A 16408-nucleotide genomic window follows, 5' to 3' on the forward strand; every position below is an offset into this window, starting at 1 on the left:
GACAGGTTTCTTATTTGAAATTCTGGAATCTAAATCACTGTAGTCACAGTTATGATTATACACTCGATATTCTGCTCATATTGTGAAATGTTTTGTTTTAAATCTGAAAGATTCTTATGGAGTATTTGAAGTTTTGCAGCTTCTGTGGAAGAAAAAATATATCTTTTTAATTTACATTCACAAGTGACAGTACACAGTAATTAAGTGAACCTGATTTCTATTTGCAAAGCATTCTAAGATTTTTTTTTCTTTTTTTTTAATGTTACTATAATGAGATGCTGGAGCAAAATAGAACCAACAAAAATCATCATTAAAAAATCATCAGTTTGTCTTTATAGGCAAAGATATGTTTGCTTTGTTATTATCAGAGTTGTCTTAAATTGGCATTTCTAAATTGTTGAAATTGCTTTGCTATTTTACTAAGTGAACCTAAGTTTTGACTCATAAGATCATTTCTGTGCTATTCTTCTAGTGAGATCTTTGCTTTTTCAGTCCATCCTTAAGCAAAATAAAGAGCTATGGAACTTTTCAACACAACACATAAACATAGTCTAATGCCTAGAGGTAGTACTAACAGAATGATACTTTTATTAATGTGTGTTTTAAAAACTGATACAATAGAAATAAGCTGTGATTCTGCTGTTTCTTAACAAATCTCATTAAAGAATTGGGCCCACAGTCCAATTATCCAGGTAAGTAATTTGCTTATAAGTGAAAAAGAAGTCTGATTCACTTGTGAATTAATATATGTATACTTAAAATAATAGAGCCATTCATTCATTTTGTAAAGTTGACAGTCTGATTCAGTGGTAAATGTTGTATTTTTTTCCTTCAAAACAGAAACAGTCTGAGAAAAAAATGAGTTTGTAAATGTCTAAACAAGTTTCAGCGTTAGTTTTAAAAATGAGATAGAGAAAGCTCTATCTGGATCGTCAGTATTAACCAGTTACTTCCTACTGACACATGGTAATGTCAAGGTTGTTTGAAGTACTGTCCTAAAGGATGTTTTGGTCATAGTTAATAGGATCTATATTATGTCATGAGGGAGATTCTCTTTATGAAGCCTCATTAAGGGTTCAGACAAGATCTCTAAAAGCAAAAGTAAATCTAGAGATGAAATATTGGCACATGTATCTCTGATGAAATGCATGTTCCTTGTACAGGTCCAGTTCTAGAAACCTAATTTCAGTTACTTGTACTGCCTTTTACAGATCTAGAGATTAACATTCAATCTAAAAATGTTCAGCTCTGCAGACGAGGTTTTCTCATTGGATAATTTATTTTATGAAAGACCAGATACAAAAAAAGGTAAATATTTACTGTTAAATACATATAATTGTTTCCCAAGTATTTCCAGACTGTGTTTAACAGCAGATTTTTTTAAATGTAACTTCCATTTCTACTTCTTAATAGAAATCTGAGGCTAGAAATTTCATGGTTCCAGCAACTCGTACTTTCAAGTATTTTTCTCAGTAAGCTAACAAGATTTGGATAATGCAGGCATATCTTCCAGGTGTAAGAAGAATTTAGCTGAATTTTTGCCTCTTAAATTTACTGTGATTAAAAATCACATGACTTAAAAAGTTTTTTAGCAGGAGAAACGGTATGTTGTTTTGTGAGTAGTTGTTTTAATCTAGGTGTTATAGAGGGTGCTTTAAGAATGCTTTTTCCTTGCATTTTTTATGATAGAGATCTAGAAAATAACAAGTCAAACATTTGGTGGATTGCACCTGCTCCAGCAATTGATGAAATTCCACCTGCAGAGGAGTTACAGAGGGAACTTGAAAAAAACGCAGCCAGCAGTTGCATGGGTAAAATATTTGGAATTCCTTTTAAATGACTTGACAGATAATAAACTTGACATACAATTCCTCCCCTTTCTTTTAATGCTGTGAATTATTGAGTGTTGTATATATGCAAATTCAAACATATTTTAGTTCAGAGGAATGGTCCTGGTTATAGGAAAGGTTTGGCCTAGTGGCAGTTCTCTTTGTGCATGTACAGCCTGCAAGTTCACTTCACTGCCTGCAGAAGTGGGCAATGGAAGGAGTAAGCTATTTTGTTTTGTGTTACGGTGCTTCATGGAATAGTGGGAAGCAACTGCAAGAATAATGCAGCATGTGAACTTGATGACCTCCCACCCAAGACATAGAGTTTATATGAACCTAACTTTTCTTCCCCCTTTTATTTTCCTTTTTCCTTTTTTAATTCTCTTGCTGTCCTCTCTCTCTCCCTCCTCTTTTATTTTCCCACATTCATACTCAGAAGTCTAAACGAATAAATAAATAAATTAGAACCTGATCGTTGTTGTTAAAGGATTATCAGGTCAAAGTGAAGGCTGTGTGAAAGCTATCCTTTAATCTTTTTGCATCCAATTGCTCATTTCTGCTATTGCCTCTTTTGCTGAGTATAGCAAATGAGAATGCTTGTAAAGTCACTCAGATCAGGACACTGATCCCACCAAGAGCTAAGCGTACAAATCCTAAGTAACTAAGATGACTGTGAAACCAGACTGACTTCATTAGGAATTTTGGCTGTTGAGATCTCAGGTCTTATCTCACAGCTGTTCTTAGCAGGTACTTCAAGTCTAGTAATTGAATCAGTTTTTAAAACAGATTGTCTACATGTTGAGGCAGAGTAACAGTTTTCCATTTCACAGATTTCTGGGATTCAAGCTAAGGATGTATCTGAAAGTAATTTTCATGTACTTCGTAGTGCTCAGGAGTAGCTTTGTTCCATTATTTTAAATAACGAACAAGGAAACTGGCCCTAACTTTTTAATTGTCAGGAGATGTATTTGTCAGAATTAATCATAAAATGTAGAGAGTTCTTGCAATAAAATAGGAGGGTAAGTCCATGTAATATATGTGAAGTTGACTGATTTTATCTGGAAGATGTTTAAGGAAATGAGTATAAATAGGAATATGAGTGAATATTCTTGTCTATTCTAGGAGGGATAAAACACCAGAAGTTCATACAACAATGTAAGAGTATCACTGAGGAAGTAAATAACAAATCACCAGTACCTACTTGTTTTGGCACAGCCTCTGAAAAAGAAGTGCTCCAGTTATGTGTAGGAGGAAGAACAAAAAAGCATGGAAGTCTGAAAATGGCTTCAATGTTTCTCTCTCCCGATCAAGCTAAATATAAAATAGGAACAGAGATTTTTCAGCAACCTGATTCAAATTTCTCAAAGACTAAAATATTAATTAATTTTCCAGAAAATGGTGATGATGAGAGTGTTCATTCAACATTTCGAAAAAGGTATGTTTGTAGTCAATTCTAATAATTCAGCAATTGTATGATTGTTTTAGGTCTGTTTCTCAAATGCAGAATTTTTGATCCTCTGCGTACTTCAATAGGGCTCCAGACATTAAATCCTTTCAGTGTAAAATAAAAAGAAGTTTCCTTTTGGCAGTATTTTAGTACTGTGATTAAATGTGTCCTGAGTTCAGGAAGGTAAGCATGCTGTTGTTTTTTTAATGTTAATAATTTTTGAGATAGGACAGGTTATTGAAAATACCATTTCGAGTTCATTATCTCTTATGAAGAGCAAGAAGACAGATCAGAGAGGAATATCCTTAGCAGTTCACAGCATGATTTCAGTGCTGCCCAGGAGATGAGGTTTTACAGATAAGCACCTCTCCTATGCCCAGCTCTTCTCAGTCCTTAAAACTCGTATGACTCTCTCTCTCTCTTTTTTTAATTATGCAGAGGTTGGCAGTTAATGTACTATTAGGATTCAGAATGCATCTGGACAAGGAGTTCACTTTTTTTTCAGGTTCTTTCTGGAACAAAATTAAAGTTAAAATGTACCTTCGTGTAGAGGAGTGTCAGATCAAATAAAACTAGATACAAACTTACTGTAACATTTCAGTTGTGTTTGTAATATAAATATGTTTATTTTTCAAATATTGGAGAAACTATTTAACATACAACAAAGTAATAAAAATCCTGCATCTTTTGCAGCTTATTTAAAATGCCTGATTGTATGTATAAAAATACAGAATTTAAAGAACGTTCAACGGATATGAAAGAATTTAATACTCACTTTAATACAAGTGAAAACATGACAGAAGTGAAAAAAAATGCATGGAGAGAGGATCATCAGCCTCCAGTAACTACAGACTCAGGTTTTATCCTACACAGGGTAAATGATGGGGACATGGCATCTAAAATTGGAATTAAAATAAAATCGTTGTCCAGTGCTTCAAAGATTCTGGATATGACAGGTAATTATTATTATTCTATTGAAAGTAGAAAGAGAGATTTGGAGGCTGGCCAGGAATGGCTTCCTGTCTGATTGCCTGCTGTGCTGAGTTACTAGACACTAGTCTAGTATGAGAGGATGAGATGAGAGCGCTGCATGTCATTGAGTTCAGCAAAGGTTTTTGTGGGATCTTAGAGTAGCTGAGGAACACTGTTTTCTGCTATGGTTTTGTATCTAAGTCAGGATAGGAAGGTCTGAGTGAGTTACAAGTCCGTTACAAATGTGTTACGAAATGGTTGGCTGAGAGAGACAGGTCAGTGAGTTGTGCTCTACTCATGTGCCTGCCTCAAGTGCAGAAGCAGGGCTTTGTCCTGGCACTTGAGCTACCCAACACCTCTCTCAGGGACCTGGGGAAGTGGTGCAGTGAGCTTGAGGAAATATTAATGTCATCAAGGCGGGGGGTGGACACCAGTGAGCGCACCTGAGAGCCGGGCTGCTCTTCAGAGAGACCCATCTATGGAGGAGGGACCAACAGGGACCTGGTGAAATTCAGTAGGTTCAAATGCCAAGTCCTGCCCTGAGGAAGGAGGAATAAGGAGGAATCCCTGGAGTTTCTGTGGAGTGGACTGACTAGAAAATAAATAAATAAATAAATAAAAAGTCAGGAAGCTTGGATAAAGTGATTCTCTCCTTCTCAGCACTTTTGTACGACTTTAAACTCGCTTCTCAGATGTGTAGGTACTGCATTCAGATTTAGCTCTCTGACACAAGCAAGACATCCTGGAACCAGAGTTCAGCAAAGGGCTACCAAAATGATCCTTTCAGATGATAGGCTTCTGTCCTCCTTGTCCTGTTGGCTCCTTCTGTATCACCTGTTCCTTGTTCCATACAGCCTTGCAGCACCTCACAAATGCATAGCTTAGAGTCAGGATTTCATAGGCTATTGGTTGAAAATAATGAAATCTGTTTTTATAAACTTATCTACTTTTATTTAGGAACTACGGGAAGGAACTTGGAAATTTTGAGGGCTGTTACAGAAATACGTATCTTTTATCTGTTGTATCTGGTCTACTGATCTACAATGCTTCTACCTTTATAAAATTACAATGTTTAATTTGCAGCCATAGGAACTCCTGCATTACTCTGCAATACTTTTGAACTGCAATGTAGTGCCAGGGGGAATCAAATGATGAATTGGTGTTTATGCCTGGGATTTCCTAAGCTAGAGTGAAAATAGGACAATTTATAATAAACATATTCATTGCTAAGCAAATTGGCTCTTATTTCAAATGTTCGCATTTTATCCTGAAAGCAACTTATTTTTAAAATGAAAAATGTGAAATTTTTAGTTTGCAGAATATATTTTTAAAGCTACATTATATATGCTGACACACATAAATATACATAATCTCTAATACTTTAAATAAAGAAAAAAGTAGTTAGACTCATTAGGAAAAATGAATCCTACTTTTTGTCCCAAATTCTCAAGAGAAAACAGGCTTTACATGTGAGGGCTGCTCTGAAAACAAAGCCTCCTATTTTATGATGTTGGCCCATGATGTCAGAGGTGGATGTTGGTGGTGTTGCAGCAGAGGTCGATCCTTCCCACCGATATTCTGTTTCAGTTTGTTGCCATATGACAGATGGCTGCAGAGGGGCAATCTGACAGAACGACCTTCCATGTGGAAGTGTGTATGAAGCAAAGGTGTATTGTTGAATGTTTCCATATGGAAAAAATTGAACCTTTGAAATTCATTGAACGTGTATGGAGACCACACAGTGAGGTGGTGGGTGCTGCATTTCAGCAGTAGCAACAACAGTTACCTCCACTGGTGCAGATTTTTACAAGCATGGCATGCAGGCTCTTAGTTTTGGCTGGCAAAAATGCACAGATAATGGTGGTGTCTAAGCTGAAAAACAGTATTTTGTAGCTTTTGTTCAATCAGGTGGTATTATCATGCTCCTTTATCTGTGGAAATAAATAGAAGGCATTACTTTCAGAGTGACCTGCATAGTTCTTACAGATCATTGGTCTTGTACAGATATTGGGTCTTGTATGCATATTGTACATTTCCATTCATTAATTTTTAAGCAGATTTTATGCTAATTCTTCTTTTTCTTATTCCTGCTTTGAATCCATAACATAAGTAACCATCCATTGGTATAACAAAGTGTTTTATTTTTTTGTTTTGCTTTGGTTTTGTCTTTTTTTTTGCATTTTTCACTCTTTAATATTTTGTTGCTAGTAAGATATCAAATGATAGTCTAAATATCATGAAGAGTAAATGGCTACATTAAGGCCACTAAATTCATGTGAACAGTTAGAGAATTGACACAGTATCCCAAACAAGCAATTATTAGCAACTATTCAGTAGTTCTGATGCTTCCTGTTACAGATGGTCAATGTTTATCCTTTTGAAAATGGGTCATTTATTTAGGGGAGTAATTTTAGAGAAGCCTTTAAAATAAATCTTTATCTTTTTTATTATTATTATTTATTTAATTAACTTCTTATTTTAATTCTCCCTTTTTCTTTACCTTTTTATTGAGTCTTTTAAAATGAATGTAGCATCCATCTAAGTCCTCAGCTGTTCATTGTTAGTGTTGCTGCTGGTGTTACATCCAGCTGTGTTTGCAACCACCTGCAGCTGACCAGATGGTTGTGGCAAGACTGCTTGTGTGGCTTCAGTGCAAGTCCAGGCAAGGATCAGCTTGCTCGTTTGGATCTATAATGAAACAATGCTCTCCTTCCTCTTGCTTGTATTATAGATAGGAATATATTTGTCTGAAAAATACATATTGGCCATTGAAAATACCTTTAAAACCACCATTACATTAAGATATCGTAGGTGGATTTCTTTACAACTGGGCGTACTGTGCTTCTTAGTTTCTGCTACATAACAAATGTAATGTGGCATTTGATGCTGCAGATATTTTAACAGCAGTGTTCTGCTTGCTCTTTTAAATGCTTTCACATGACATAATTGTATGCAATTCCATGAAGCTTCTATGGAGGAGGTTCTTGATTTATGATATAATCCTGAGATCTCACAGATAGGTGCTGGGTTTATTTTCTTTGTAAAGTGAAATATTTGGTATACCAAGAATCTAAACAAAGCTACTAAATCATTTAATGAGTTCCTTTTTGATAATTGTGATATATTTTAGACTTGAATTTAAGCTGCAAGAAAAGCCTTCGTTTCTCAATTTTAAAAGAAATGTTAAACTTTTCACTCTGTTGTTTTCGATTCCTTAATGCTCTCAAGCAACCCAATTTAGGTGTATTTTTAAGGAGTTTCCATATTTTAACTATGCACAGTCTAAAGCTTTGGATGATGTAAGTATGAAACATTAGCTGCAGCTGTAAGTAGTACTTGGCAGATAAGCAATTGCATAAATGTAAGTGAAATTTTAATATTCAAAACTGAAAAGGAAATTGAAAGCTACAAGATATCTCAAATCTCTTCCTGAAGTAGTTAATCAGGATTCTGCTCAGCATGGTACCTACACAAATTGCTAATGGTTTTAAATGGTTTTCAAAGGAGTATTAAGGAGAACTTTAGTGAAGGATGTCCGTTTAGGAAAGTGCTTTTTACCCATCCCTTATTCTTATCAGATATGCTTTTTTAAAAGCAAACAAACAACTTGAGATTGTGAGGTATTGCGGAGATGGGAAATCAGTCTTAACAGTCTCTAAAAGCATTTAAAAATTTTATCCAACTCTATGGGAAATACCAGCTTTATTCATCACAACTTCTAAGCATGATTTTTTAAGCTACTGGCATTTTTGTGCTTGTCACAGAATGGTAGATTTGCATATTAACCTTAGAGAAGCAATATTTTTCTTGTTTGCGTGGCCTTTCCACCTAGACAGTTCTTTTGGAATGTGTGAACAGGTACAATAGCTATGTTATATTTACTGCTATGCCATTCTTTCCCAGCTTCTTTATACAGATAGAAATTTTGTGATTTGTGCTCCAACTGGCTCTGGAAAAACTGTAATGTTCGAGCTAGCTATTACCAGATTACTTATGGAAGTCCCAATGCCTTGGTTAAATATTAAAGTTGTTTATAGTAAGTATTATGCAGCTTTAAGCATTTTGATGACAGCAGTAGAAAATTTCATTCTATGAGTGTGAAGGTAGAGATTGAGTGCTTTAATAATATTGAAATTATGTAATTAACTGTAGTGTATAAATATAGTGACCACCATAGCTTAATACAGATAAAAATAAAATACTGTAAAGAATTTATTCTCTAATAAGGCAAGATGTACATGAAAAGGAGAGAATGAAGCAAATGATATTAAACCAAATTCTTGTGGGCAGAGCCAGAATTTAAGCAGTATCTTTTGTATGCCTGTCTGCTGCTTTAAGAGAATACATTTTTCTGCATTTGCTCATCTGGAAAAGTTTCATACTGTTGCTTTCTGTCTATTCTTTCTGTTGCTCAATGGCAACAGAGCCATGGTTCTTGTGAGTTTTAACTGATCTATCTAGATATTAAAGAATGCTTGAAGATAGTCACATTTGGAGACTTTTCTCCTTTCTGGTGAACTGAGTGTGTATCATGTAAAGCAGACGGGATTGGTCATTTTGTCCCAATGTTCATACAGGGATATATTTGTCAGCCTTTTTTCTGCCCTATTTGTAATTTATTTATTTTTTTTAATTTCAGTGAGTTCAAATTCTTAAAATGCTGGTTTTGATACAGAATTTACTGTGTATTGTAAACTGCTCTTTTTATAAAAAGGCATGTGTTGTAGTTTCTCTGTGAGCAGGTTAAGGCAGAGAACTTCACTGTGCTGTAAGGATTTTGATTACTTTGATAGAACTGATACAAACCATCTGGTTGGAATTTTCACTAAGGAACTGCTGATGGAATCAGACCTGAGATTTCCAGGTTTAATGATGAAGAACACCATGTGTCAGTTTTGTGAACATTGAAGCAGGGATATTAATCAGAGTATGTACAGAGTTCTGCAGTGCTTAGTTTATCAGTGGCCCAGTGTATGTGAATTAGTTCCCGGTAGTTGTGTAAATTAGTGTATGTATAAGCTACTGGGAAACAACTTTAAGGATTGCTGGCTGAATTTTAGGGAGCCATATTAGCTGGTATGACACTGTCTACACTTATATATACACGTAGTTTAGATAGACTTTGGTTTCTTGTAGGATTCTGTTGTTTGTGAACGGTTTTTCATACGTAACTCCCCTTTCTCTCTGAGGATAAAGTGCTCACATCATTATAAATAGGAATAAGGTTGGTATTCATAAGATCTCTCATTAGAAAAGATATTTGCTTCAGTTTCTTCTGTCTATGAGAAAACCTTTGATAACTGAGTGATTCTTTCCATGTGGGATTGAGGAAGAAATCAGGATTAAGAGAGGGCGTAAATGACTTTAATTAAAGGATTCTGCTTCCAATTGCTCATAGGGAAGAACTGTGGCCTAAAGCTGAAAATTGATCCATGCACAAGGAGTATGATAATCTGTTGTTAACGTTGTGGATTTGAGAACAAAACTGAAAATTGGAGAGTTCATGAACACATCTGCATTTAGAATTTGTATCAGTACTATTGAAGGTCTGGTGTTCGTGATGTAACTGATCATTTCATGTTATTTTTAGTGGCTCCAATAAAAGCTCTATGCAGTCAACGTTTTGATGATTGGAAAGAAAAATTTGGACCCATAGGACTCAGCTGCAAGGAACTGACAGGAGATACAGTGGTGGACGATTTATTTGAAATACATCATGCTCATATTATTATCACTACACCTGTAGGTTTCAGTTCAAATTCTTACAGAAACAGAATAAGCAAATGTAGTGGTCTACCAATTGTATGCTGCCAGGTCTGCTTTTCATTTTTTTCAACAACAACTAGCAATTTTCGAAACATTGTTATGATCTTTATAGTTGTCTGTAAACTGCTGTTGCATGCTTTTGCTTCATATAAACAGCAAATAATATAACAGTGTGTCAGATGAAACCTGCATGATAGGTTAGCTTGAAGTTAGCTTGGCTTTATTTAACAGATTTTATTTAAAGATGTATTAAAGGTTAAGCATGCCTACATGTATTCTATTTCAGGCATATGTTTGTCTTTCAAACATCTTTTTCCTTCTTCACTTTTTGTCTCCTAGGAAAAATGGGATAGCATGACTAGGAGGTGGAAAGACAACTCAATAGTTCAGCTTGTGCGACTGTTTCTCATAGATGAGGCAAGAAAATTAATGATTCTATGCGCTCTTTTTCTTCTTGAAGATGAAAGGAAAACTCTTAGAAAGTAAAACATTTAACGCACGTCTGGAGTATAACTGGAGAAATATTTTGCAAATGTTTTTTGAAATTCCTGATAGGTGCATGTTATAAAGGATGAAAGCCGTGGCGCAACGTTGGAAGTTGTAGTCAGTCGGATGAAGACTGTTCAGTCTTCTCTTTGGCGTCTTTCAGAGAATCACCATGTTCCTCCTTTGAGATTTGTAGCTGTTTCAGCAACAATTCCAAACGCTGAAGATGTAAGAGTTGCATTTTAACTGCATTTGAATTAATAAAAAATAGAGTCCTAAGTAAAGACTGAATAACAGAGTTGTCATTTTGAAGCTGTCAGCTGATGGCAGCTACGTGGTTGATGTTATCATTAGAAATGGTTTTCAGCCATAGAGAACTATCAGCCAAAAGTGGCTATGCTTTTGTTTTAGATATCTGGGATTTTTTATCTTTAATACTTTAATATCTGAACAGACTTGAGAATGCAGTCCAAATTATACTGGTCTAGTAGAACTTCATCCATGATTTTAATGGTGAGAGCACTGTGTGATGTAGTAGTAGTTTGTGTGATAAAGAGAAAATTAATTATGTGCAATGCAGGTAGAGTAAAGCAAGATTGAAAACAGAAAATGATTATTTAAATTCTTTTTCTTCTTTTTCAAAGATTGCAGAATGGCTTTCGGATGGGAAGATCCCTGCTGTATGTCAGAAAGTAGATGAGGATCAACGACCAGTGAAGCTACGCAAAATTGTTCTTGGTTTTCCTTGCAGTGACAGTCAGACAGAATTCAAATTTGACTTAACTCTGAACTACAAAATAGCTAGTGTTATACAAGCATACTCTGATCAAAAACCAGTACTGGTGGTATGAGTTGTTTTTTAGTTACATTTGAAATAGTTTCTTACTCACAAGTGTTGATTTAAAAAATAAAATTTTTCTTACTTACAGTTCTGTGCCACAAGAAAAGGAGTGCAGCAAGCCGCTTCTGTTCTTTCAAAAGATGCCAAATTTCTACTGAATGTAGAACAGAAACAAAGGTATTTTTATGTTTAAGTTTTTGATCTATGTTTCTGTGTTCTAGTAAACTTACGACATTTGCAAAGATGTTGACCTAATACATCTTCTAGCAGAGGAGTATCTGCAACAAAATCATCACAACTGACATTTCTGTTGCTAAACTGGACTCTTTGGGGATATTTTGTTTGTTAAGTTGTTTCTAAAAACTTGTTTTTGCAACATAAAATGTTAATCTCCACGGACCTGTAAGATCTTGTATTATGAAGATTAAGGTACAAGTGATCTTACTAGCGCATTAAGTTAAGCTCATGAGAAATCTATGCATTATCAGATACCTTTAATAAATGTATATTAATCATCAACTTCATAACTGCAGAAGCTAATTCCTGATTTTCAGAATCCAACTCTTGCCCTCTCCATGTTACACAAGCAATACATCTCTGTTGCTTTCCTTGTTTCTCACATTTCTGCCAACCCTATCTATATTTGATTTCACTTTCTGTGTCTGAGTCAGAGAGCTATATTGTGTGTTGTGTCTTGGAAAGATAACTGGGCTGGAAAGGGTGCAGCAGCTGTTCCAAGGAATCTGTTTGCTTTGGGAATGTGGAGATTGAAAGTATGCTAAAAATGTATGGTTAAGAAGTTATTTTAAGACAATATCCTTTTGAGAGTCTAAAATGTAGTCGTAAGCTAAAAACATATTTAAAAAATGCAAATAGGGTAGTACTATGAGAAAGTATGTAAAAAAATGTGCTTGCCAATAAGTGCTTCTTATAATCTTTAAAGGTGTGATTGTATATCTAGTTTTATGTGAAGCTCTGCATGCTGACATTAATGAATCTGTTTTGTGATTTATTTATTCTTTGTTGTGCAGGTTACAGAAGTCTGCCAATTCGTTGAAAGATTCCAAGCTCAGAGGTAAGTATAACCTACTGTTCTCTACCTTGTGAATGAATATTTGCATGAGTAAACTTAATCAGGTAATTATTACATTATCAGATCTTTTAATGTATGGTGTGGCTTATCATCATGCGGGTATGGAGCTTTCTGACAGAAAAATAATTGAAGGAGTTTTTACCGCGGGAGATTTACCTGTACTTTGTAAGTAAATTTCAATTTGAAAGTCAAAATTTTCTCAATATATTCTGAAAAGATGGGAGTTTGGAATTGGTAACATTTTAGTGTTTCTGTTTAACCTTAGGAATTCTTTAGTAGAATGCAGGTCAAGATGCTTTTGTATTTCATATATACTTTGGCTCTTTGAGTATGCTTATTACTAAAATATACGTGTATTACTAAAATCCAGAGAACTTCTTTTCTGCATACTTAGAGGTCACCCTCCTTGGTATGTTGGTACAGGGCTGGCTCAAATTACTTTCCTTCTTGTTCAGATGAGCAATCCTGTTGAGACGAAGTTCTCGTCTAATGTTTCCTTTCTCAGCTCTCATATGATGTTTTCTTGGCTTGTGCTTTGCAGCCATGGGTTCCCTGAACAGGGAGGTTGCTATGAAATATGTAAAATGAAAAGGTATCTGAGACGTGATAGTCTTGTTCAGGCCTCCTCTTTTCATATCCAGGAGTTCAGACCCTATGAAAATTGACTGTGTTGCTTATGTACAACAATGAAATCTTGGTGGATTTTTCAATTCTGTACAATAGTCTTGTTTCACTATTAAATGTTAAGGTAGATCCTTTGCTATGATCTAGCAGAACTTACAGGAGTGCTATTCCTAAAACCTCAGGAGACAGTAGTTCAAAAATTGCTCTTTGCAATGAAAACTGAAGACCCTGTGCCACAGCTTGAACCTAACATGAATGCACAAATGGACTACCATTAAAAGAATGCAAAGTTGCCTAATACGTCTGAGAGCATGAGTGGGAATAGGGTTTGGGCACTCTTCTGTAACTACTGCGAAGGGGAAGAAGTCTTTGGTCTTCAAATAGAGGAGTATAGATTTATTCACACTGTGGGTGTATGTATACATGGACTGCAGATGCAATTGCATTGGTTACTTTCTTTGCCACTTTTTACATGGTTCATTTTGCTTCAGCAAACTTTCAGTATGTGTATGTATGTAGTATGTACGTAGTATGAAAGGCAGTATTATTCTCATGCCATTAGTTCATTTAAAAAATAATACTTTGGTTTTTTAGTGGTGGAGTAACTATGTCAGTTGGCCTGCATAGCTGACATTCCATGTAGAATTTCTGCAATCTCATTATATATTAAAGAAAATAAATTTATGAAAGAGATAATCTGCATGTAAATGACTGCTGTCTTCCATGAAAGTGTGTATTGGCGGAAGATTATGATAATATTGATGATTATATATTTTTTTGCTACCAAGAATACAAATAATACTGATGGTGGATAACTTGAAACAAAACTCTTAAAGATACTGATTGTGAAGAACTACAGATGATATTTCCTCAGTGTTTGTGTTTTTCTGAAGATAGATTGTGTTCTGGATTATTTAAAAACATTCCTTAACGTTTGCAGATAATCCAGAGTATATATTCTGTTAATTAATATTTGAACATTTCCTTTTAAACAGATGTATTCTGGTAAAGAATTCTCGATAATACTAGACAATCAGGTACAGAATTCCTATGCAAATATGTGTCAGTATCCTAGATCTAATTCTTTCTAGTGCGTAATGGTCCCGATTTTCACTGGCTACACTAGAAAATATGAGCTCTCATGATGAAAATTAGGTGCTTATTTGTTTAATGTCTGTGTAATGTTTCAGTGGTGTTCATCCTGATGTCAATATACTTTGATCTGGTCTAGTTACTACTAGCACCTTAGCTATGGGAGTCAATCTACCTGCACATCTAGTGATTATAAAATCCACAATGCACTATGTTGGAGGAATGTTTGAAGAGTACAGTGAAACTGATATTCTGCAAATGATTGGGAGAGCAGGAAGGCCTCAAGTAAGTTAATGCTCTGTTACAGCAATGCTTTCTAAAGGCAGATAAGTAGAAACTAAACTTGCCAAAGTAACAATTCCAAAACTTTCATTGCAGCATTTGTTTTTTTTTTTCTTCAAGTTTTATTGTTAATAGTAGACGAGAAATAAACGATTTTATATTATCTGTTAAAAAAACATTGTTTCACCTTGCTGTAGTAAGAGATCCAAAGATTGCATTTGAATTGTGTGGAGTAAGGATTGGAGAACAATTAGGAAGCTGGTGCACAATTTACAGATTGCATGATAAAAATATCTGAAACATTTAATGGCATTCATTGCAATGTACTTCTCATGACTTCAGAATGAGAAAACATTAAGTTAGAAGAAGACTTAGAGAGGAGCAGTTTGGAAACACTACCTTCACAATATCCCAATTCATTTTGTTCCTACAAGAGGAGGGCAAGGTTGTTGTTGGGTTTGTTTGTTGATTTATGTATTTATTTTTGCAGTTTGACACAATGGCTACAGCAGTAATTATGACTCGTTTGAGTACAAGGGAGAAGTATATACAGATGTTAAATGGTGCAGATATAATAGAGAGCAGGTAATTAATTTTTCATAAAATTAAATAGATGGCAGAAACATTTCATGTTTTCTACAGAATGTATTTTCTCTGAATTTTTTCCTCCGTTTAGAAGAAATTTAAGGACCTGAAAGAAAGAAAGAAAACTAGAAAGCTAGTCAGAGGTAACAGCCTCTGTTTTAATAGATAAAAACATATTTTAGGTCATCTTAAAGTTAGCCCTATATTCCTGCTGGAAAACTTAAGAAACCTAAATTATATATATTACAAAGACGAACAGCAAGAGCCGAAACCAGATCACATATCTGAATTTTTAGACAATAGAGCTTGGAAAATAGAAGGCTACAAAGTCCAATTGAGATGAATGAAATATCAGGAGAGACACGTATACCAAAGTTAAGACGCGAACCCTAACTCTGAAACACAAAATTTACTCACAGGTGTTTGGGTTTTTTTAAGGTTTAATTTTTCAAATATGTTCAAAATATCAATACTGTGCTGTAACTTTGAAATGTATGTAGCTTTTTTTCTAAATAATTATGGAAATTCATAGTTCCCAAGATTATTATTTTTGTTCTCAGGATGCTAAGCCACATTGTGAATTACATAATTGATTGTTTACTTTTTTAAACTATTTCCTATTAATTTCACTGATTAAAATGAATAGTTTACAGTAAGCCAATAAAAAAAAAGTGTTTTTTTTTTGTATTACTAATTGGTAAATATACTTACAGAAGTTTTTTTGTTTTCTTTGGTTTTGACAGCTTGCACAAACATCTTGTGGAGCATTTAAATGCAGAAATAGCATTACGTACTGTCACAGATGTCACTGTAGCTTTGGAATGGATACGATCAACATTCTTGTACATTAGAGCTTTAAAAAATCCAACTCATTATGGTTTGTTTGCTTGCAGTTGTTCTAAATTTTGACATTGGCCTGTGTTAAACCAGTATTATTTGTTCTTTTTGTTTTCTTATGGGCCATTGTTTTTTGAGGGGTTGAAGACAAGTTGTGTAATGTGGTCCATAACACTGCATGGAAAAGTAGTTTTGTTTGCATTAATACAAATAGTAGGAATTTCAGTGCAATATAATGTTAAAAACTATGAAGAAGCCATTTACAGCTTCATAGTGATCTATTTTATTCATCCTAATACACTCAGTCATGTATGCATACAGAATTTAGTCATAATGTGCTTTTCAACACTGAATAGGTAGTCTATAGCTATGAGAAAGACTTTACCTAGCATTTCATAGTTTAGCTAAAACAAAATTTTAATATGCTCATTTCTTCAATTTGTCTTGTTCAGAGCAGCATCTTAATTGCCAGCCATGACCGTACCCTTGTTATTGACACTTGTACTACATCCAGTTATGAAGTGGTTATTCACTTGCTGAAAACAACTTAAAAA

At 34.7% G+C, this 16408-nt stretch overlaps 1 protein-coding gene across 5 annotated transcripts; it reads left to right on the forward strand.

Annotated features, from left to right (window-relative positions):
• Positions 1-806: 806 nt before the first annotated feature.
• On the forward strand, positions 807-16373 carry LOC104912245 (probable ATP-dependent DNA helicase HFM1). 5 transcript variants are annotated; one of them, XM_031554751.1, is made up of 16 exons: positions 818-1811; positions 2952-3264; positions 3970-4232; positions 5206-5253; positions 7477-7547; positions 8152-8284; positions 9839-9990; positions 10354-10431; positions 10570-10728; positions 11145-11345; positions 11430-11518; positions 12373-12416; positions 12498-12599; positions 14290-14435; positions 14923-15017; positions 15761-16373. In XM_031554751.1, exons 1-16 carry the CDS (start codon positions 1661-1663, stop codon positions 15924-15926), a joined length of 2211 nt encoding a protein of 736 aa, XP_031410611.1. In that variant the 5' UTR covers positions 818-1660; the 3' UTR covers positions 15927-16373. The 5 variants fall into 5 exon arrangements, with proteins under 5 accessions (XP_031410614.1, XP_031410615.1, XP_031410611.1 ...); XM_031554753.1 differs by having other exon boundaries at positions 819-1811; positions 4150-4232; XM_031554752.1 differs by lacking the exon at positions 12498-12599.
• Positions 16374-16408: the final 35 nt, after the last annotated feature.

Source organism: Meleagris gallopavo, chromosome 10 (genome assembly GCF_000146605.3).
Source record: "Meleagris gallopavo isolate NT-WF06-2002-E0010 breed Aviagen turkey brand Nicholas breeding stock chromosome 10, Turkey_5.1, whole genome shotgun sequence".
Classification (NCBI taxonomy): domain Eukaryota; kingdom Metazoa; phylum Chordata; class Aves; order Galliformes; family Phasianidae; genus Meleagris; species Meleagris gallopavo.

Excerpts from the sequence above, each read along its gene's own strand:
- LOC104912245 (XM_031554751.1), top strand. The coding sequence starts at position 1,661 with ATGCTTTTTCCTTGCATTTTTTATGATAGAGATCTAGAAAATAACAAG. Across the intron at positions 9,991-10,353 it reads ATATTATTATCACTACACCT|GAAAAATGGGATAGCATGAC; the intron begins GTAGGTTTCAGT and ends TTTGTCTCCTAG. Across the intron at positions 15,018-15,760 it reads GCAGATATAATAGAGAGCAG|CTTGCACAAACATCTTGTGG; the intron begins GTAATTAATTTT and ends TGGTTTTGACAG.